General features: G+C 36.5%; 1 protein-coding gene across 1 annotated transcript in view; it reads right to left on the bottom strand.

Annotated features, from left to right (window-relative positions):
• Positions 1 to 4,533: 4,533 nt before the first annotated feature.
• Positions 4,534 to 23,119, bottom strand: part of ODAD2 (outer dynein arm docking complex subunit 2) — a 66,514-nt gene continuing 47,928 nt past the window's right edge. Inside the window, 1 exon segment of the mRNA XM_058421361.1 lies at positions 4,534 to 4,777. Within this exon segment, the coding sequence (XP_058277344.1) occupies positions 4,664 to 4,777 (114 nt within the window). The 3' untranslated portion in view covers positions 4,534 to 4,663.

The following is a 23,119-nucleotide window of genomic DNA, read 5'->3' on the forward strand; positions in this document are numbered from 1 at the left end:
TGGTGCAATGGGGAGTTGACTGAAAACTGCTGGTTTGCAACCTCTTGCTTCATGATTCAGCATCAGTACAATGTCATTCTTATGGTCCTTTTCCAATACACAGTCAAAGTAACAAGAGGCAAAGGTTTTGACTGGCCAGGTTCTATCTTGTCACCATGTCAGGACTCTTAAATGATGAAAACATGAAATTAGTGAAGATGGCTTTGTGTCACTGCAGAACTACAGAAGTGGCAGGTTTTAGTCACGTCATATTGTATGGAAGCCAAAGTCAACACTTCCTTACATGCATTGATCAGCCTTTCAGAAGGAAAACATTTGTGTTTAAAGTAGAATTGATTGTAGCTGTAAAAGATCAAGCAACTGAAGGGTCCTGTGCTCTCTGTAGACCAGGATAAAAACATATAACTTGCCAATGACAACAACTGAAAAAGAGAAAGGAACTTGCCAACTGAAGGGTGTCTGTCAGATAACACAAAAACAAGTCAAGAGGATAAATACAAGCTATGGTGATGTCGTCCATGGAAAAAGTTCCCAGAAAGTTGTATTGAACTGATAACTAAGCAAAGCATGTTACAATGAAAATTGCACTCAAGGGAAAGGTTCCTGAAAATGGGTGACTTTTGGCTGCTTCCAATAGCCAAAGCAGCAAGATATTAAACACTGAGGAACATCACTGCTTAAGCAAGGGAGAAAACAGTAAGTGGCAAAATTAATTCCTTTAGAAATGGTGTAATGTAACTTACCACTGCAATGGCTATGGATGAAACATGCTGGTCCTGGCCTTGCCAGGTCAATGAACAGTCCACAATTAGGTTGTCTGAAATAAAGAATGGCCAAGATGCAGCACAACCTCCTGTTACTCTGGATCCTGAGCAGTGTGTGGCAAAGTGTAAGTGGCTAAAGAACAGGCAAACCACAATTTGCAGTTGGGGAGCAGTCAGCTTCTGACTCTGGAAATAAGCTCTGCAAACAGCCTGCATGGAAACTTGAATTCCACTGCTGAAGAAACACATTACATGTTTCCATCGCAGTCATCCTGCTGTCATGTATAAAACAAAGATTATTTTGGTGGAAATGTGCAAGGAACAACCATTTAATTTATTATGAGATGAAATTCTTAAACTAACATATTATCTGGTTCAGCCTCCTGGGATGATTCACATCTGACCCCCAGTGCAAGCAGCTCACTCAACTCATTTTAGGAGACATGGAATGAAAGAGGTACCACGCTTTCACACAAAGTGATCAGTTAGCCTAAAGCACATTACTGAGTCAAATCTGGAGACAGCCCTGTGAGTCTCAAGCTCATTTACTTTCCAAAGGAAAGTTTTGGTGATGGAGCAGAATAACAAAGCCCCTAATATATCACAGATTCCTTGTACCCAGGCCGTGAAGTTTATATTTCTCTTACAACTTGGAGACAATATCGTGTGTCAGAGCACATGCACTTGTCATTAGCATGAACACTAAAAGGAAATGAACATAAATCCCAGATTCAAACGTGTAGTTTGAACATCCTGGGACAATTAAATTATTGATAATGGTTATCTGTCACCAAGCAATAAATCATAAAGTCATGGAGTGGTAGAAGAAAAGCTATCTTGCTGCTGACAGATGTGTAGACTGAAAGATGTGGTGGGCTTATAAGGTTCCAGAAATAATTGCACAAAGGTGAAAGATTTCTTCTCTTGCTTTTTTTCTCATCAACTCCAGTATTTCCATACTCAAAACAACACTTCCTCGTGACAATTTTTCTTACTTGGACTCTGTGTGTTTTGACATTTTAGTGTAATTGAGGAACAAAGCTGAAAATGAGCAGTTGGTTAAAAGCAGGCCTGGCATTGTGACTGCCAGCTGGAGAATGGTGCTCTGTAGAGCTGGGATCTAGATCCTGAAACTGTGAAAGGTGATGATACTCCCTGCTGACAGTAATATCAATGGAAATAAACTGGAAAAAAGGACATATTATAAAACTGAAACTATAGGAATCACACTGAGAAAACATGGAGGGTGCAGACTGAGCAGATGACAGCAAATGAGCAGGCAAATGAGCCTGACTCCCTTTTCTAAACCACTATATTTTTGCAACTAAAATAATTTGTACATCAAATTGCTCTGAATTGGAAATAATACTGAGCCCTATATGCAGTATAACCGTATTTCCTAAGAGGCTACAGGTTTACATGGACAAGTAGCAGCTGGTGGAGAGAGCAAGGAGTGAAGGCATTTCCCTTCCACGTATGGGAGCCAGGGAGTGGGAGCTGGCCGCTGCCTGGTTATATGCAGTGGGAATGCTGGGCCTGGGTGGTGGCAGTGCCTTGGGTTGGTGCCAGGGCTTGAATAGGCTGGTGGGCACTGCCAGGAGGGTTGGAGGGCTGTGTGAGCAGCATGGGGGAGACCCAGCTTTGTGAGGATCTCTTTTCAGAGGGCTGCAGCACTGTGAAACTCAGCTCAGATCTGTGGACAAAGTGTAAGCTTTTCAAATGTACATGCTGTACTGCAGCACTGACAGGGGCCAGGGATCACATTCATTTATTCATTTTCCAACAACTAAATCTCTTTATATTAATTACACGGAATCCACCAGTTTGGTCCAAAAAATATGTATTTTTCTAATACAGTTCTTTGCCTGTGTGGTGATCTGTATCGATTTCAACAATTCTTCTCCTTCTACGGAACTTTAAAACTGCAGGCATGGTAAAGGAAAAGAAAACAGCACAAGTAAGTTAGCTTAAGTCTGGGATTAACTGTCTGAGGTCTTAAAATAAAGGTTTCAGATTAACTACTTGGAGGCATAAGGGCTACCAGTGTGAGTGAGAATGGCAAACTGAGGCCATTTCATTGTCAGAAACATGACATTTATTGCCCTGACACCTGTATCATAAAATTAAGCTTGCTTTAGAACTTACTCCATTTGAAATCCATGCTAAACAGTCAAGTGTGCCTTGAGAGGTCATGCTAAGGACAAGTGTTATTTCAGGGAGGTTTTTTTCCCCTTCAACAGTTAGAGAAATAAGCTACCATTTTACGTGTTATTCATAAGTGAGACTGTGATAAACTATTTGTATCCACAGCTTCTCTCACAGAAAAGACAAAAATAAAATCAAGCCTCTTCTCTTTCAAATGAATTTGGCAATTAGCATTTATTTTAGAAGAATTTTTGGGTATAGCAATAAAGCATATGATACTACTATAGCTGTGACATCAGTATAATAATATAGACACGTTTATTCAAAATAACATATCAGGCCTGTGGGGCAGAGCTCGAAAATACCTCAAATAGCATTTACGTGGTCACTGGATGCTGATGGAGCTTGTGATGAACCCTGTGACTATGTTGGTGCTTACACTGATCAAAAAATACTACTTGGATTGACATTTTGAATTTCACACTGTCAGCATCTGTCCATAGCTGGCTTCCTTTAAAATACCCTATACAACTTCCCTAAGGGCCCAGTGTAATTCTCCTTTTTCAGAATAGTGCAAGTGTTCCAAAATGAAATTTAAAATGAGTCTTCATGTCTGCTTTAGAGAAAATACAAATAAAAAGGTGGATTGGCATTATGTCTTCCTCAGAAGCTTCTGTCAGCAAGGTTAGTTGCCTTGAGAAGTCATGCTAGCTGGAGGAAAATAATGAAATTACAAAATGCTTCTAAACCAAGAAAATTTTTAATTAGTAAGGGAAGTAAAAAATAATTCAGAAGTGAGCCCTTGACAAATGCAAGTCATTTAAATATTTCCTTTATTCATTTTTGTCAGCACTCTGTGCTTGTAATTAAGATATTACTGCTCTCAAAGAAATGCCCTAGTATTATTTGTTTAGTGTGGTAGAGTGGGTCTATAATTTATAATATCAATAATAATTTCTGCGCATTTTTGAAAGTAACTGTAATTCTGAACATAATTTTATACAGGAAAAAAAAAGTAACTACATCAATACAATGTTGTCTTCAGTTTAAAATTTTAAACCACAAAAAGATAATGTGCAACTGTAAATCTAATATCCGACTCTTTATTTAGAGATGAGTTAAATGTGTTAATTAAAACACATTTCACCAGCTACTTATAAAATTAAGCACTATTTTGTTTGATGTTGGTAGAAATGGGAAATTTGGAGTGATGTCTATTGCTACAGCTGTTTGCAGTCTTTATGTAATGCCAGATGTGAGATTCATGTATCGGCATTTTCTGCTCTCCTGTGTCTCACAAATGATCAAACATGCAAAAGCATAATGAGAGAATGACTGGACAAGATTATAATTCAGGGAATTGTTCAAGACATTCATAAATTGCAGCATAACCACACACATGGAGAAGCAAAATTTATTGTAATGTCACAGATAAGCAAAACTATGAAGATATACAATGAATTAAAATAAGAGCATATCAGTTGTAGAAAATGTCTTTGACATATTTTAACTGATGGTCTTTTGATGGATGTAACACTAAAAGACACACAAAATTAGATACGAGTGTTTTATCAAACCTAAGGCTGACAAACCAGTAATGTAAAATTAAATGTAGGTTTAGATAGATTTGTTTTTATTAAATTATCTTCAGATAGATGAGCTCTGCTATGAAATACAGATGTTAGAAGGAGTAATTGTGTATTTAAATGTAGCTGAATTGCTAAACAAGTGTGTTGGTAAAAGCTGCTGAAGCATCAGCCATATTTTGCTTTTTCTGTTGCCAGAGCCAATCTGCGAATGTTTGCTATGCAACCAGCTGCTGCCTCCTGCAGAGCGTCATCTGTAGAGCCTACCATGGCCAGTAGGAGCTAGCAAAAACACAGAGGAGAAAAAACCAAATCAGTGTGCTTCTATTTCAAAATTGCTCAAATCATATCTAAAACAATTGCATGAATTAATCCACACATCTGATAAATAAAATACTTACAATCATATTAACAACCCTGCATTATACATATGCATGTATCTACTACATGCATACTTTGGTATGCATGTATCTATTAACATCCACATAGAAGTGTAGTGGATTATATTTTATCATATTGGTACCTGTCAATTGATATTTTCATGTCTTATTTTCTGGTTATTGCACTATGTCTGTCTGTTGGTTGTGACTTGTATTTTTGTTACTGTAAGGAGAAACTGCACATGCTTTATGTGAGTCATATGAGTCACAATTTCCCCCCAAAGTATACCAGTAAGACTGTACATGCTCAATATTTTTAATAAACAAAACCATGCTTCTTTTTTCTTTTTCTTTTTTTTTTCTTGGTCTTGAGCATGAAACTAGATTCGTGCAATGGACCCTTGTGTCCCATTGACTGCAGTAGGTTTCTTTATTGTCACAGCAAACTACTCATGTTAAACATCTTGAGGGATATAGATCTGGGCATATCAGTCTTAAACAATTAAATCAGTCTTTTACATCTTTTCATGTAGAAGTGAAAAACAAAAGCTCAAGAAAGGTATCAAACTTTTGGAGTTGATTCAGCTTTTCAGTCATGTGTAGTAGATCCTTTACTCTGAAAGTAATTCAAATTTTTCAGTGGAAGTTCCCTGGGAGTAAGTTACTGTTTAACATGAGCATGATACAAGACAGGCCTTGGTGATAAAACATTTTTACATATCAGAAAACCATTAATAATGGGTTTGGATCTCACTTCAGTGTGTTGCAAGTCAGTGATACAACTGCAAATACAATATAGCTGGAAAGGAGAAGACTCTTGCTTAGCTTAAATCAGCTCCACGCAACCCCCAGATTTCTGAAAATTTGCCAGGCTTAATGTGGATTCAGGTATTTTGAAGCTCAGACAGCTCTAATTAAAACCTGTATTTTCAGTCTGCAATACTTAGGAATCTGTATTCACCCAAACGATGTTGGGTTAAACCACAGAGAAATCTGTTATCACTCAACTCTGGTGCATATTTTTCATACAGCTAAAATATTACACAAAATTATGAACTGCTAAATATAAAAGCATAAATTGAATGCAGACATTAAATTCATATGCTACCTTTTCCTAACCTTCCAGCAGTCGTGAGGCATGGGCCACAGCTGCACACATATGGCATTTACTTGGAGAGATCAAAGCATTTTGTACTTGAGGAAGTATTTGTGTTAGCCAAATGTACAAAACAAGCATCTTTCCAGTCACCTTTCACCCTTTGACCCCTACATGCAACATGTAAGACTGCCTGTGATAGGCTTGAATTATGTCAGAAACAATATTATGTCAATTAAGCATCAATGATACTTTTTTCTAGAAATCCTTCTTAACATTTTCATTACTGTAATCAGATATCTAGGTCCAAGTAGCTGGGTAGAACTCTTAAAATATGAACCCTTCTGAAAGGATAGGCCAGAGTTAAAATGACATGAGGAGAAATGATATGAGAAAGGTTTATGTTTCTGCACTTTCTTTGTGTGCAAAACCTGGGCCAGGGACAGCAACCAGAGAAGTCAGTAGAAGGTTCACCACTGACTTCAAGTGGACATAAGACTGAGGGGACCACGGGTCTACCTGTAATAATAAAGCAGCTCTACAAAGCACAAAGACCAGAATGCAAGCTTATCAAATGCTTAACTTCTATTTTTTCTTCAGAAATACTGCTGGATGAAGATCTTTCTTCTTTACCATTTGTCAAGAGCTGATCTCTCATCAGCTTAAATTACCAAGCGATTTTTTGGGTGCTCCACAACTTTCTTGTGCAACTAACAGAAGAAAACTGCTATAGATCCTTCATACCCCTGACTCAAACCCAAAAATATGTATGCACATGCCATTCATATGGTGGTTTTGGTAAAGCTTTAGGTTTTAAATCTGGGGGCAAGGAAACCATATGCCTTATGTGATTATTCATTGCTTCTCCACAGATCTAATGCAAGGCTTTTTCAGTGTAGTGAGTGTGGAACTCTAACATCCATAATAATTTCAGATAAGACTTGTATCCCTGTTCAAGAGCAGATGTTCATCAAAAAATAATGTTTTGGAGATACATTATCTAATAGGAACATAGGAAAAAACAAAAATCAACCTTTGCCTTTATTATGACTACACGTTACTTAGGACTCAATTCAAGGTTAATTATCTCTTATTTTAGCTGCCACTTCTTTCTAGGCTCAAAAGACATGTGAGAATAGGTATTTTTCTGTCACTTTCCACAGAGAACTCAGTATTTAGCAATGACAATAGTTGTAGGGGAGGGTCTGTGCTCTTTATTGCAGGCGTATTTTGGAAAATCAGAGTGAGGCATCAAAGAACAGAATACTGCATGAGACTGGTACAAAGGCCCAAACAGATGCCTAAAGAACTAGTGGTACATATGCCCCCCATGCAAACACCAATTTTTACAAAGGCATCAAATACTGATTTTTTCCTTCTGTGTTCAAGGGATCACGGATCAGTTTCTCTCTAATTTGCTGCTCTTCCAAATCACTTGCCAGTGGTAACATCTGCAAGAACTGCCACGTCATACAAAATCAAGTACTACACTGTGTCTCAGGATTTTCACTGTAAGACTTCAAAGGACTATTTTTGGAAACACTGCCCAACACAGTAGCTGCCTCTAAGGACTGTGGATGTACAGCAACATTTGTCAGTTAAACTACTCCTTTTGATTTAACAAAAAGACAGCTGAAGAGAACATTATCAAAAATGCAAAATATCCCAATAGAAGTACGTAATTCTGTATTTAGGAATCCAACTTTGAAGATTTTTATATAAATCCTGCCTTTAATGAAATAAAAATTTATTCTTTTTTTAATAAACCGAGACATTATTAATTATTTCAACTCCTGATTATCACTCCTTGACCCTTTCATGGGTTCAGTTCCATTTACTGGCAATTTGGGTAGTTCAATTCAGGTATGGAAATGCATTCATAGATAGTGTATACAAACTACACCCATGTATTAGGTATATTTGACAAGTCCAAGAAATCTTTTTCCTTTTTCCTTTTCTTTTATTCCAACGTACTAGTGCAATATGACATGCCATTTTTCTCGATATAATACCCTTGAACTTCACGTATCCCTTCCCTTTACTGTTCAGGTATTGTTTTCTGACACATGTAAATGTTAACAGATGTGAGAAGCAGTAAAAAAAGCATGTGGTATAAATGCCTCTTTCTGGCACATAAAAGGCACTTTCCATAGACAGTGAAAGCATTTGCAGCACCATGTAGCCTTCATTTTCTGTTGGCAGGTATCTATATTCAAAGGCTGGAGTCCAATATTTTTGCACAGTTTGCACGTCATACCAGTAAATAAGCACAAATACAAGCTGTTTGGAGAATGTACCGGGCATATGTAGCATTTCTGGATTCCAAAAGTAATGCACAGCCAAATCATTTAAATATTCAGAACAATTAAGATTTTGCTATTACTATCCCAGAATTGTGATACTATATTATGACAACATAATCACAGAGTAATTCAGAATGGAGGGGCTCTCAGGAGCTCTTTAGCCTAGTGTCATGTTCAAAGCAGAGTCAGATATGACGTTCAGCCAGGTTGTCCGAAGTTTTTAAGTCTGATCTTGAAAATCTTCAAGAATAGAGACGGCACAACATCTTTGGCAACCTATTGCAATGTTTGATTGACCTGGTGGAGAACAAGGTTTTCCCTGTGCTCAGTTACTCTTGATTTAGTTTGTGCTCATTGTTTCTCCTCCTCTTGCCATGCATCGCTGGGAGAAGCCCAGCTCCATGTTTTTGGTGACTGAACTCCCTGTAGGAACTTCAAGGCCGCTTATGAGTCCACTTCAAGCTCTCTCTTCTCCAGGCTGAAAAAGCTCAGTTTCCTTAGTTTCTCCTCACAGAGCAGCACTTCAGGTTCTGACCATTCTGGTGGTCCTCTGCTGAACCTATTACAGTTTATCTCTGTCTTCACTACATCGAAGACCAAAGCTGGGCGCAGAACTGTAGGTATGATCTAATGACTACTAAAGGGAACAATCACTTCCCTCAACCTACTGGCTGTGCTCCTGCTGTAAGCCCAGAGTTGTGCCTTCTTTGCTGTCAGGACACATTGCTGGCTAATGTTCTGCTTATTGTCTACAAGATCTCCATACCCTTTTCAGTATAACTGCTCCTCAGCATGTCGGTCTCTAGCCTGTATCACTGCAGTGATGTCTTTCCAGAGTTTTTCACTTCTACAAAAGAAGTAGCCCAAGGGGATTTAAAATCAGAAAAAACAGAGGTAAGTATTGTACCAACAAACCCTAATCTGAAAAAATCTCAGATTGTCTCCATGTACTGGTTACAGTAACTTAGAATTACTCTCCTTCAGCCACAGTCGCTGCAGCATCCAGACTCAGAGGGGGAAAGCAGGAAGCATAAGGTGTCATGTTTGCAGGAAGTATAGAGGTTTGCATGGAATAATCTTTAAATAAGAGGTTAGTCATGTGATGTGTCCACAGCAAGTTTTCTAAAACAAACAGATAAAAGATCAGCCTATTCAATACCCCAGAGTCCTGTGAACATGAGAGAAAATTATGAATAAAGAATAACTGTATAAAAAAAATACTTAATGCCCTTTTTGTCTTGGCTTCTTTAGGTTTTCTGCCCTGTAAAACAAATCTTATTTAAATTTTTCTAATCAGAAGGAAATATGGACAAACTCCTTCAACAAGATTCATATCTACACTGGGAAGCTAGTCAGAGTTCACATAGAGCTTAAAATTCCTGGAACTAAAGACATACATTTCAGTATAACATCTTGTAGATTGACATAGCATTTCCAGTTGGTGGCAGGACTGGCCTCTTTTTTTTTTTTTTTTAAATTTAGATTTAGTATCTGGCTTCTTTTACATGCCACATTTCCTGAAGGATGCTAAATTTCTAGCACTGTGATTTTCTAATTGCGTAACACTTCTTTTTCAAAAAAAGACATTTTTCACATGTTTTTTATAAATCTAACCTAAAAGAAAAAAAATACTTTAAATAAAAGCATATGGTAGAAGCTTATCCAAGAAAGTATCAGTCTAGATCCAGCCAGCATTTTCTAACTTTCAACACCATAGTGCACACTGGAAAATATTAAAGCACCTAGTTTGAGTGTTATGTTACACATATTCCTATGAAAATACTTCTCATAAAATTAAATTATAAATAATAAAACATACTCCCAAATCAAAGTATAATGAAGGTTAAGCTAAGTCACTGTTTCTAAACTAAAATTCAGGCCAATTTCCTGATTTCCCTTTTCAGCTGAATGAAATGATAAGACAACATGTACCATACCCAGACGCTTAAGAAGGAGATGCTCATGTAAGTTCTGGCTGAACTGAAGCTCTCTGGCTGGGGTGGGAAAAATTCTGGGAAGATTGCACCTTGCTTTTTTCCCTTTCTTGTCCTGTTTCTCTCTTCCATGAAACACATCTCCATTCTCACAGCCACAGGAAAAGGGCAATTTTTTTGGAATCACTCAAGAACGGCTGGGGGGTATCAGGAGGTCCAAAGGATGCAGTTTAGGCTAAGGTACACCTGAACACAGGAACTGTCTCTTCTTTCTCATTTTTCCCCATCCTTCCCTCAGAAAGAGTGCAGGAGGTGGAAAAGCTGTGCACTTCCTGCAAAGAGTTACAGGACTTCAAGTTAGGATGAGAACAAACCTGCCTACAGTTTTTTGTGCACTTAAACCATCTCACCTATCCCAGGACTTACGACAGGTGATTTGTCCTTGACAAGTCATTTTTCTTATGTGACCACCTGGGACAAAATGACTGTTGGCAAGATGAATCCCACAAAATGCCAGGAAATGAGGGGAGAAGAAGAGTAGGGGCTGATAGTCTCAGTGAAGTATTCTGAACATACGATTACTGGTACTTTACCATGAGATGTTTACTGTTTAGTTAGAATAAGCAGTTTCAGTGAGCTACAACTGATTTTACACCATGATAGATTTGAAGTTTAAAATCCTGGGTACAGCTTCATTTTTCCATTTTTTCCTACCTGACATCTGTCCATTTTCATCTAGTTTGTTTAGTCCTTTCCTTTGTTATGACTATACTGAGAGGTAAGGGCCAGATTTCTTCAACATCTGAATGGGAACAGCACTCTTGAAAAGAGATCTCTTGACCACACAATAATAACAAAATAAGAATATAGTTGTCATATTCTCCAATAAGGTTAAATGTTGCATTGCATTACCTTGGAGATATACATATAACCTATATGCCTAAAGGAATTATAACATGGCACACACACACATACTTGCAAATGTTCATACAGCTAGAAAATATGAACAGATTCTACAGCTCACTCTTCACCTCGTCTGTTTTACTGTCTTTTTCTTATATAGTTATTTAGAGAAGGATGCCCTTCTTCTCTGCAAAGACACAATAAAAGGGCAGAGAACTGTGATTATCAGTAACAAGGAGAAATCAAGAAAATGAAATGTAGTGTAGTTTAAAAACTGCAAATTTGCAGACCACTTTAAAATACTCTAAGGGTTTTCCCATCTCAATTTGCTACTTACAGGATTTCAGAGGAATATTGACAACTATTTCAGGTGTAAATCTAACTACCTATAAAATATCATGCAAAGGTGAAGTAGCTAAATAAAACTAGTAATCAAAATTATTTCTAATCCTTGTTTAAAAAGTATGATTATGTGGAACTAAATGGAGACCTTAAAGGCAGGCAGCTTGAATCTACATTCAGCTGTAAGATGTTTGGTGCAATATTAAGAAAGAATTCAATCATCATGAACATTCCAATATACAAAAAGTCTTATAGGGTATGAAATTCATCCCATAAAAAACAATAGGCAGATCTGATAATCCAAAAGTGATGAAGCCCAGGTCTCACAGCATATTTTTATTTAAACTACTTTCTGTATTTTATTTTTACACCATTGTAGTTTTCAAAAGAAGATTAACATATTAAAGGATTTTGGTGGCATAGAGAGAATAAAGAACTTTTCTGTAATTTCAATAGAGTGACATTTCAAAATTTTATTTTTCATTTCAACGGAAATTAATTTTATTAAGATTAAATTATGACCTTGCTTACTTATTATATGGAATGTACATTCAAAATTGCAAACTTTTGTTGTGGATGTCTTTTTCCTTCCATAATTTACTTTGGCTCAGTAACATGTTGGGGACTCCTTCCCTTGTATCATTGCAAGCCTAATCAGTCTTTCTTTTTTGTATTTCCTGCTCATTTTTCATACTTACCTGCTTTTTCACTCTTTGCTTTCCTTTTTGTTTTGCAGGAACATGACTTTTACCTTTCATTTCCTTCTCAAACATTATTGAGAAGGTAGTATAGGAAATTGAGAAAGAATTGGTAATTCAGTTTTGTTTCAAATTTTTTAACATTACTATGGATATGAATACTATAATTTTGTCTATCTCTAGCAATCATATGAAGTTTATATGAAAGTTAATCAGGGGCAGTTGCAAATAAACTATCAGCAGCAAGTTAGAGGAAAAAAAAAGAGGTTTAAGCTGTCCATCAACCCTGACATTCTGAAGGGCTCTGCCTGAATTCTCAGCAATGCCCTGAAAGCATGATGTGGTTTTTTTCCTTTGGTTTGTCTGATATTCCTGAAATGCACTTCAATGTCTTTGAAGACAAAACTGGACTGCAGTAAAGGACACTACAGTTTCCAGACTTTTGACAAATTTTGCCATGTTTCTCTCAAGTGCAACTTATCCTGAGAATAGGGATCTGAGAACATAATTTGACTGTACCAGCATTTTAAAGTATGTTAGGTCTACTGGTATGCATGAACTGACTTCAAACTCTCTTCTGTATTCAACTGCAAGTACTGATTTTGATCTCTAAAGTTCATATAGCTTTAGGTCCAATGCTCTAAGGGTCAGTCTCTCTTCCTATGTAGGATCATTATAATCAAAACCAGAGAGGTCCTTTTGCTAGTAAACCTTACATATCAAAGTCTGGGGATAAAAGTAGGAGGTTCTCCCTGTGAATTTGTACAATAGCATTTATTTGAAATAAGTAGCCAGTATATTTCAAAGCTGGTTTTTTTTGTGGCACATAAGAAAACTGTTCTGTAGTCTTATGTTTTAAGATGTGGGGGTGGCAACAGTGCATACATTTACATAAACTGGAAGATGAGTGGTACTGTTCAACGTATAATCTGATTTTAGACAAGTAAATGCACTAGAAAATGTTCAATTAGAACAAAAGGTAAATAAATGTTTAGATGGTATGAACAAAGATTAGTTCTATTCATATAAATAAGAAACTGAATGTGATGAAGCAAGAAAAGATCTGGGGCTGTTCATGGGCAAGAGTACACGTATAGTCCACATGTCCATTCATATTAGTAAGTCTAAATATATGGTATCAGAAAATTAAATGTATGATACCATTTATTTCTCAAGATTCTCAAACTGCCTTTTTTGTTGTTAGAGAAAACCAAATTATTTTATACTAAGGAGTCATCTTCCTATAATAAACACAAATGTCTTTATGAACAATTTGGTCAGTTTCATAAAACATATTTACAAGCGCTGGAAATTTGGGTGCTTTTAAAAAGCCTCTGCTGTGGAAAAATGTTACCATGTACACTTATTGTGACAGATAAATGCTTTGGTTTTCTGGTGACTGAACCAAAGGGAGTTGCTTGAATTAGCACTCCAATCAGGCCATATTCAGCCAAAGTATTTGTGATTTGCATACAGTTCTTTAGAGGGGAGTTAGATATTTTTTCAAAAATAAGCAAAAATTCTCTCCAAAGCCACTCAGGGACTCTGGCCACAAAGCGCTTCAATGGCTGCTGGCTATTGGAAGCTTTGTGAGATCAGAGACTTCTAAAAATACTGTGTTGCATGCAAACAAGCAAGCAATAATACCTGTCTGACTTTTGAATGTCAGAAATACTAGAAATCTTGATCTGCTTCCTTCCCTCTCTAAAAATGCAACCATGAAGTAGGGAATGAAAAATTAATTAATAAAAGTTAAACTTTCTCTCACTAGAACAAAAGTCTGGTGGGTGTTTCTTTTTGTTGTTGTTTTTGTTTGTTTGTTTTGTTTTGTTTTGTTTAATTAACTTCTCAACTTCAATTCCAAGCTTCAGGTTTTGGAAATGTTTTTGGCTTATTCATTTGCTTGAACTTTTTTAGTTCTAGGAAAAGACAGTTGTGCTTGGGCAAGCGGAGGTTGTACCATATGCAAAAAAGCTCTGCTAAAGCTGGGTAAAGCATGTGGGGGAAGATGTGAAAATTAATTTTCTAAAACCATGCAACTCTGGGCTTTAACCCAGGGAAAAAGGTCATGTGAACCTTCTACCTGAATGCTACTGCAAAAGGTAAAGAGAATCACAATTTAAACCTGGTGTGGTGGTTACTTTGTCTCTCAGGTAGGATGAAATGGTTGGAGCTAACCAGCTACCCAAGACATTATTTCAAAACACTAGTCCAGGCACAAGGACATTACTGACTACATGTTGGACATTCTTGGGTGAGTATGTTTGAAGCATTCTGCTGCCTAATAAAAACAGTATGTGGAAGATGATTTAAGAGAAAGTACTACTCCCACACAGGGAATGTACTTCATCAGCTCCCCACTCAAACAGACTACTTTTTCATTTAAACAGTGCATCATGGGCTTGATTCATAATGACAATTAAGGAATTTAACATCCTTCTCTGAACAGAAGTATCTTTATGCAGAATATTGTAAATTTTGTGAAAGAGTAGTATCTCAAAATATAATTCCCTCATATGCACTTCTGATGTGGAATAATTAAACAGACTATCAGTTTCTCCCTTCACACTCCAGGATGCCAACAAAAATTTAAGGATAAATAGCACCTACATATAACTGCAAATTTTATGAGGATTCTTGGATTATGAGACCAAGTGCAGAAAGATTAACAGAAACAGCCTGATCAACCAGAAGCATAATCAGGGCTGCATGGTGTCCCTAACTGTATCTTACATTGAAAATTTTTCTGTCCAAATTATTTTCAAGGACTTTATTGCCTCACCCAAAAATTTGGACATCTTTTCAGTTCTAACCATAGTTACTGGCAGTTACTCTGCCACTGCTGCATGTGCAGTGTGCAAAACTGTTCAGCGTAGTAAATCCATGAAATAGGAAAACTGCACTGAACTGTGATGTAGTTGCACAAGAGAGTTGACCTCTGTGGTTCTGCACTGTGAACAGCAGTTTGCAATTGACTCTGTCTGCACTTATCATGGAGAACTGTATTGTCAGCAGTTTGCAACCTCACCATTTACCACCCTTCCCATTATCATTTATGAAATACTAAGTGACAAGATTGTCTGGCTCCAGAACTTCATCCTAATTCCTACACTTTGATTCCTGATTTTTAAACAGTTATTTATCCTCTGTAGGACTCTGCCTTCTCATCACACAGCATTTTAACTTAACAGTTTTTGGTTAAGTTAAAACTCACTGCTGCTCACTGCTTTCTTAAAACCCAAGCATGGTCAATTCCACCTTTCCAAACAGCAACAGGATTACTGCACACCAATAGAGTAATCAACTGTTGGAAAGACAAAATGCTTTGAGAAACAAAAGACTAATAAAATATTTTCTGTACCATGAATGATCAGCAAATCCAGTGCCAAGTATGACGGACTTTTTTTTGATATATACACACTCCCAATGCCTCTGGAGTTCAGCAATTATGTCTCTCTGGAATTCTGAGAAGGAGATGTGCAGATGGCACAGATACAATGTAAGAGATATAAAGAGCAAGTAAACCTGGATTCAACCCCCACATACCTGTGGTCAGGGTAGACAGCAGACAAGAACTGGTGAAGGACAGGACAGGACCTTCAGAGGGCAAATTTTGATTTTAGGTGTTCTAAAGACCTTCTTGATATTTTAACCTTTTCTCTATTTCCACAAAGCCCTAATTATATGTCTTATCCTAGTATCTGGAACTGTCATACCTGCACAGCACAATGGAAGCACCTTTATGAGTCACTGCTTTCTCAATCCTATGTCATGGAAAAGTTTTTTTATTTTTATCTATAACTTCAACACAAATGCAATGAGTAGACTAGAATCGGCCTAAAGGCACCTTCTATCTAGCTTTACAGCTTCCCTAAATCCAAAGGTAACATGTAATTTGCAGTTTATCAGACTCTTTTGGTAATTAAAAAGTGTTACTGGGTAATATTCTCTCATTTTAACATCACGTTTTTTCTTCAAAGCTTCCAGAGACCAAGAATTATCATAAACCATGGCAAGAAATTCTGCACAGATTAGCAGCCGATAAATATAGCCAATAATTACCCTTGGTGATAAAAGCAAAATTAATTGAAATCAAATTTTCAAAATGAAATCATATGAATTTTCACTTGTAGTCCAGGAGAAGATACATTTTAGCTTTCACATGCAATTGATCATAAAATGAGCATAATTGCATCAGCAATTCATATCCTGTCCCTGCCTTCACTCAAGCCAGGACAGAATTCTCATCAGGTTCATGCAGCCCGGTAACCCCGTCAGGTCTTTAGATTTGATGCCAAAGTACAGAACACTGACCAGGGACATTAACACTAGAGCTCATCCACACACTGCAAATGGGCTTTTCCTTCGCATCTTTACCTTGAAAGTGGAACCAATAAATCATGCCCTATCACTTAAAAGATACCAGAGAGCACTCTTTGCAATGGCAACATAAGAGAGATTACAATGGGTAGGGCTTGAAGCCAAACTGAACTGAGTGATTGATTCTACAGGAAGAACTTTGTTCTTGGTATTTCTTACGTTCAGATTCTTTGAATAGCTCCTTACATACAAGGAAACTATTTTTGATCAGCTGAATGTCAAAAATAATTACCCGGCATTCTGTCCTTACACATTAAACCCAGTGTCTCTTCATAAAGAAAACTAATTTTATATCTGACAGTTCAGCTAAGACACTATTCCATAAACATAAAAATACTTTAATGCTCTTCTTCCCTATTATTGCCAAATTAGAAAGAAATGATTCACACAGTCACAAGGATAAGACTGGTGCAGGGAGCTAAACAATTGCAAGAAGCTGCTCTGTGTATTTCTGTGGTTTGGAAATAGTGCCAAGTCAGAAGGAAAAGACATTCTCCGCATTTTCTAAAGCAAGATAAATACAGAAAAGAAATATAGATGAAAGATGGAACTGCTATCTGCGGATTCTGCCAGATTCCTTGGCTTTTTGGCACACCTATTGAAGCTGGCAGGCTTAGCCAGTAGCAATCTTTTCCATTAAAAGGAGCAGCATATATTTTGATTTAACATACTTTGTTTGTGCATTTTTAAGCTTCAAAAATGTCTATTTAAATTTTTTTAATGATTCCTTCTGCACAGTTGGCTGCTATTACCCTTATTTGAAATGGCTCATTTATCACTAAAAGAGCTGCAGGGCACAGCTACTGTTAAACAGCTCCAACAAACGTACAGCTTAGTGGGACAAGCTTCTTTTTATAAGACTAAAAGATGTTCAAAATGTGCCAAGAGGAGCTTTATGCCAGCCTCTAGGTTTGTTATCCAAATGTTACAAAATTAAAGATCTCCTGAAGCAGAGAGTTTGGGCAAAAATAAGCTGATCTCCCTTAGGCTGCTGTTTTTTCCCATCCACAATCAGCCAGATTTTAACAGAACACTTGCTACATATCATAAACTTCAGTAATGTGAAATTCTGAAAAAAGTAATCTAACCTCTGAGGTTTAATCTATATTAAAGCCAAACTTCATTACCTTTTTCAATGGTGCAAAAGCGAAATGTTTTACATAAAAGTGCCCTTACTTTATGAATGGTGACATTTTGCTTATTATGAAGGTGGAACAGCTACTGGCTCCCGCTTCCTGGAGCTGAAACTGTAAGAAAAATGTTTAAAGCAACCTGGCACTTGCTAACACAATGGAAACTGGTGTAACACTGTCAATTTACATTAATCTTTCTGAAATGGAATAGAATATGCTAGCGTGTGATTTTGTTTATGGAATCTCTTATATCCAAAATTTAAGTGTGATGTGATCAATACATTTGTGGGTGAACGGATTTGCATATTTTCTCTAGACAAAAGACATGCAGAAATTTTGGAATCTAGTGCCCTCTTTCTTGATGTCCAAGAACTGTAACAACTGTTATAAAATGCAACAGGCACAGCTTGGAGCATGTGCCAGACACACCATATCTCCAGCCTGAACTGTGGATCCTGAACAGAGCAAACCATCACAATTACAGTTACAGTAACAAACTTAAAATTGCAACATAAATATGTAAATTACAAATACTTACTATTATACCCCAATAGTACTATTGCATCAATATTACATGAAAAATTTTGGATTAATTTATGAAGACATATTAAACCTTGCTTTATAATGTGAAACTTCATATTGTGTATTTAATGTTCTCACCAAAGGCCACCACAAGAAAACAATCAAACCTGTTGCCAAATACACCTAAAGAGGCGGGTGCTAGTGCTTTTGCATTTCATTTTCTATACTCTAGGTAAATATAGTATGTGATAAAAGGTTGGTTTTAGAATGTTTTCTGTAGAAATTACTAGTAATTGTCTTCCACGTTTTGTAATTCACGTATCTTTATCTCATAAAGATGGTCTTATGAAAGTCTTTGCACATAAAATGGTTAGCCAAAACTTGTAGGAATTTATGACTTTAGCAAACAATGACCAGTTTTCTGGAAGCTCTGCACAATAAATTACAGAAGTTGTATTTTTTTAACACAATCATTATAAAAAAGCTTCCAAATATGAAATCTACATTTCACAATAACTTTCAGAAATTGTGGTTAAACAAACTGGTTTTATATCTTGGAATATTACAAGGGAATAGAAGGGCCCATCCTTTCTGCCACTAAGAACTGAACTCAAAAAGCATAAATACCTCCTATTAACTCCACACAGGATTCAGAAGATGCATTATAGCTGTTAAGCCTTCTTTGACAAATAAATCAAAACCAACCAACCAACAAGCCCAAGCTGAACATATCCACCTTCTCCCCACCTCCCCTCCCAAGCATCTCTTCAGGCTGTACTCTGATTAAAATACTAATTTAAAAAATTTTTAAAAGGTATGATTATACAAATCAAGTCCCATTCTTAGGGCATGAATGTCTTCTTTGCCCACTTTTTTGTACTAGGCAGTTGAAATATATTTTTCAGCATTCCTGATGATGTTCTTATAAGCTACCACAATATTCCAGAAGGCATCCATTTGTAATATAAGAAAACAGGGCACTTCCATGTTGGGCAAATATAAGTATAAACCAGACCACAGAGTAAGGCTAAAGATCAGTTCTGTGCTTGGGTATGTTGGATAGACAGTTTCAATAATAAAATGTATCAGAATATGAACGAAAACGCTGATAATAAGCATCAGAACATGAATGAAAACTCTGATCATCTGCATTTCAGGTACCTTAATCATTAGGTTAATGGTTCCTCTAGCCCCAAAATAATTAGTTCTGTATGTACAATGGAACAAGAACAGGAGAAAACTGACTTTATTGTAGTGCAGCTCAGAAAAATATTTTTAAATGAATTTGGAAAATAAAAGCTGCTCAGAACAATGCACAGCTCAACAGAGCCTAATTTACTTTGACTTCATGTCACCTTCAGCACAGGCAGACACATGGAAAAACCTGCCAACAGCACCAGTTATGGTTCCCATATGGCGTGAGTACCTTAACGTCTGGGTGACTGGCTACTCTCCAGTGGTTCTAGATTTTTACAAAAAGCTTACAGTCAGTATTCGTAATTTATTTTACTTAAGATGATCGAGCTGTAGCTATGAATTAGCAGCAAAAAGATGTATCCTGGATTGCTTAAGCTATCAAATATGAACATATAAATATTTTACATCATTTTTCTAGCACTCCAGTCCTATCTGTTCACCTCCACCTCGTTGTGTGTTACATTTAAATTGAAAGTTTTCTTCAGTCATCTTCTTCTCATGCAGGTACACATCACTCCCTAGCAAAGTGAACCTCTTATTTGTGATCAATGCCTTTAAGCATCATCACAGTACACAGAAAAAAATGCATCAAGAGAAAAATGCATAACTTTACTGTTTCTTAGCTAATTTGTTGAGAATTCAAGCAGAAATTTCAAGTCAAAACATCAAAGCATCCTCATATGAGATACTGGAAATCACCTCAGTGGGAAGACCTCCTTAAATGTTTTAGAATATTTATGTACCATCTGATTGGGTACCTTCAAAGGCAGAATTTCATTGGCAGGCAGAACAGGCATTTTTTAGCTTCACCATTTACAATCAAAGCCATTGGTCTTCTTTTCACAGACCTTGAAACACTTGTGTCTCTGTAATTCAAAATTATTTACCATTTTCTCAGCCAGTAAACTCCTTCAGTTTTCTAATGAATCTTATCTCTGCCAGAGCTGCAATCCTCAACTGTGGAAATGTAATATTTTGTTTTAAAGGCATCACAAGAAGAATCACTGTGTTGGTCTCTGAATATTTGCCTTTCTAAAACAATAAAATGCTTGAACACATTTTGTGTCTGCTTTTGAATTGTGAATTATTCTTAAAAAAATGAGAGCTAAGTCATCTGACATTTATAAAGTGTTTTGACAAAAATTAAAATCTGATTTAATCACCTGAAAAAAAATCAGCTTAAATCACAAGGTCTAAATTCACTGATGATTTTTACTCCTGTGCATGAAGGCCAACATTATAGCAAGCAAAGGTTTAACCTGGGGATCCATTTCCAAAAAGACATGAAAAGTAGAAAATTGGCCAAACATGAACGTTAAGGGCAATACTGTGGTCAAAAAGAATAACGAAAATCTCTGTTCAAAGAGAGCTTATACAGAAACAGGGAAGTTATACTTGCTTTAAGTGTTCATGCGGATATTACTGGAATACTGAATTTTGTTCTGAAGTATGCTGTAATTCAGTCCAAAAAGGAATTTCAAAAGTGAAAAATTCAGAACTGACACAAAAAATAATTAAAGAATTAAAAATATAGAAATTCCATCAGCAATTACACTTGCCTAGCTAATTAAAAGTATGACAATAAGACACACAATTTAATTTTTTTCAATAAGAATGTATAAGAGAACAGAAGTTATGCAGGGCTTGTCAGTTTACCAAGCAAAAGTATAATACATGTAATAAGATAAAGCTAGACAAACTGTAGGCTACAAATAAGGTGCAAATGTTTTTATGGGGAAGGTATTTAACTACTGGAACAAGTTATGATGTCTCTGGTGGATTTTCCATTGCTGGAATTTTTTAAGTAAAGAGTCAGTGTTTTTCTAAAAGATATACTCTATTCCAAACAGAAAAAAAAAAATGAAGCAATGTCTCTGCTTTGCATGAGCAAGGCTAGTCAGACTTGGTCATTAAAAAGATCCTTCCAGTATTATAATGTATGGACCTACAACTACAGAATGTGAGAATGGTGTCCAGTTTACCAGACTATAATCTTATTTGGGCTTTTTAAATACTGGCATATTACCTCTCTTCCAGCCCTGCAACTTCCCCTGTACCACAAGCTTGTTGAAAATCAACATCCAGGTGGATATGAATTTAAATTCAGCAGTCTGAAAGCTAGCTGTTTAGTCTGAGCTAGTCACCTAGGTACTTTCTACACTCAGTGGAGAAAATTAGGCACATTCATGAGTCTATTCCTTGCAGTTATCTTGGGCATCTATTTTCAGCTAGGTTAAGTCTGCAGGTGTCTCTCTCTTTCCATTGCCTACAGAAGGTGTCTTAGTTTTGACTACTTTAAACTCCATACCTAAAAGTGGCCAAAGTTAGATGAAAGGAATCCATCCTTAATACTCCAAAGATCTCTTTCAAAATCCCTGGATTCAAGTTAGTTAGATCCACTAATTTAAAACATCTGGCATTATTAGATCATACTCAAAGTGTGCTTCAGTTACCGCTGGGCAGATTGAGTTTCATCACCATCATAGCATATAAATTCAACTCATCTGTATTCTTCTAGGAAAAGAAAAATTAATAGTTTTAATAGGTCTTTCTTATTCCACTAATATTGAGAATTCTGTCATTCCTATCTAATAATGAAATGGACTGTATGCTCATTTTTTAAAGTTCTCAGTGGAGAGATCCACCCCATTAAACATGGATACCTACAGCATAGATGTGCAGGTCTGACCTTTGAACCTACACTGTCATTACAGACAAAGGAGACCATAAAATATTGCCAGTAGAAACCAAGGTGCCTTATCTTTGCATAAATTTCCAAATTAAAAGAGATGAAACAGTAAAAAACTATTCCTCTTCCTTGACAATTAAAAGAATTGGGATGACTATTTCAATTTGGCATGTGCACAGTATAAACACTTAAAGTTAAGATGAATTACTAATCTGATTAATTTTTTTCTTCCACAGACTAACTTTGGCTGCTCATTTTCTCTTGCTCTTAATTTTTTCATTATTTTAATAATTTCCTCAGAGACTCCTCAGAGTCTCATTAGCCTCATAATAAAAAAAGACTGGCTTCAACTCTGTAGGCGATGAGACCATTCAAACTTCCTAGGCCTTCTTTGCACAGAAATCATCATCATCATCGTCATCATCATCATCCACAAAACAAAATTCTTTATATCACCTACAAAATCCTTTATATCAGAAATTAACTTCTCCATAAGAGATTCTTCCAACTTCCTTCATTCATGAAGGAAGAATGATCAGGAATAATCAGCTATGTTTTTCACTTGTATATACTTTGAATTTTTTTAATATCTGAAGCCTTTTAGAAGGTATATTATAAGCAGCTGCGTAAGTGCCTGTCCCATCACACCACCATCCTCACTAACTCACTTCAGAAACAATCCAAATCTACAACTTGCCAACATAACCTAGAAAAAGTGACAGTAGCACAGAGTAGCATTGTATTACCTTGACATGGTCTGTAGGATAATGATTTAAATACTTTTCAGCATCTTCTGATGACTTCTTCCTTTAAGACATGTTTACACTCATCTTTTTCATTATTAAAGTAACTGCACTCAGTAACCTCAGTCTCCCATTTCCTCTCCAGTCTTTTTACAATCTGTCTTACAAGGGCATCCCTTACAACAAACCTGTACCCTTTAGCTCACAGTTAGATATCTTTTCCATGAATGAGCTTGATTGTTCTAGGGTTTCAGCAGCAGGCAAATATAGGTGGACATCTTTGTTTCTCTGCAAGAGCTTTAAG

Source organism: Hirundo rustica, chromosome 1 (assembly GCF_015227805.2).
Source record: "Hirundo rustica isolate bHirRus1 chromosome 1, bHirRus1.pri.v3, whole genome shotgun sequence".
NCBI lineage: Eukaryota > Metazoa > Chordata > Aves > Passeriformes > Hirundinidae > Hirundo > Hirundo rustica.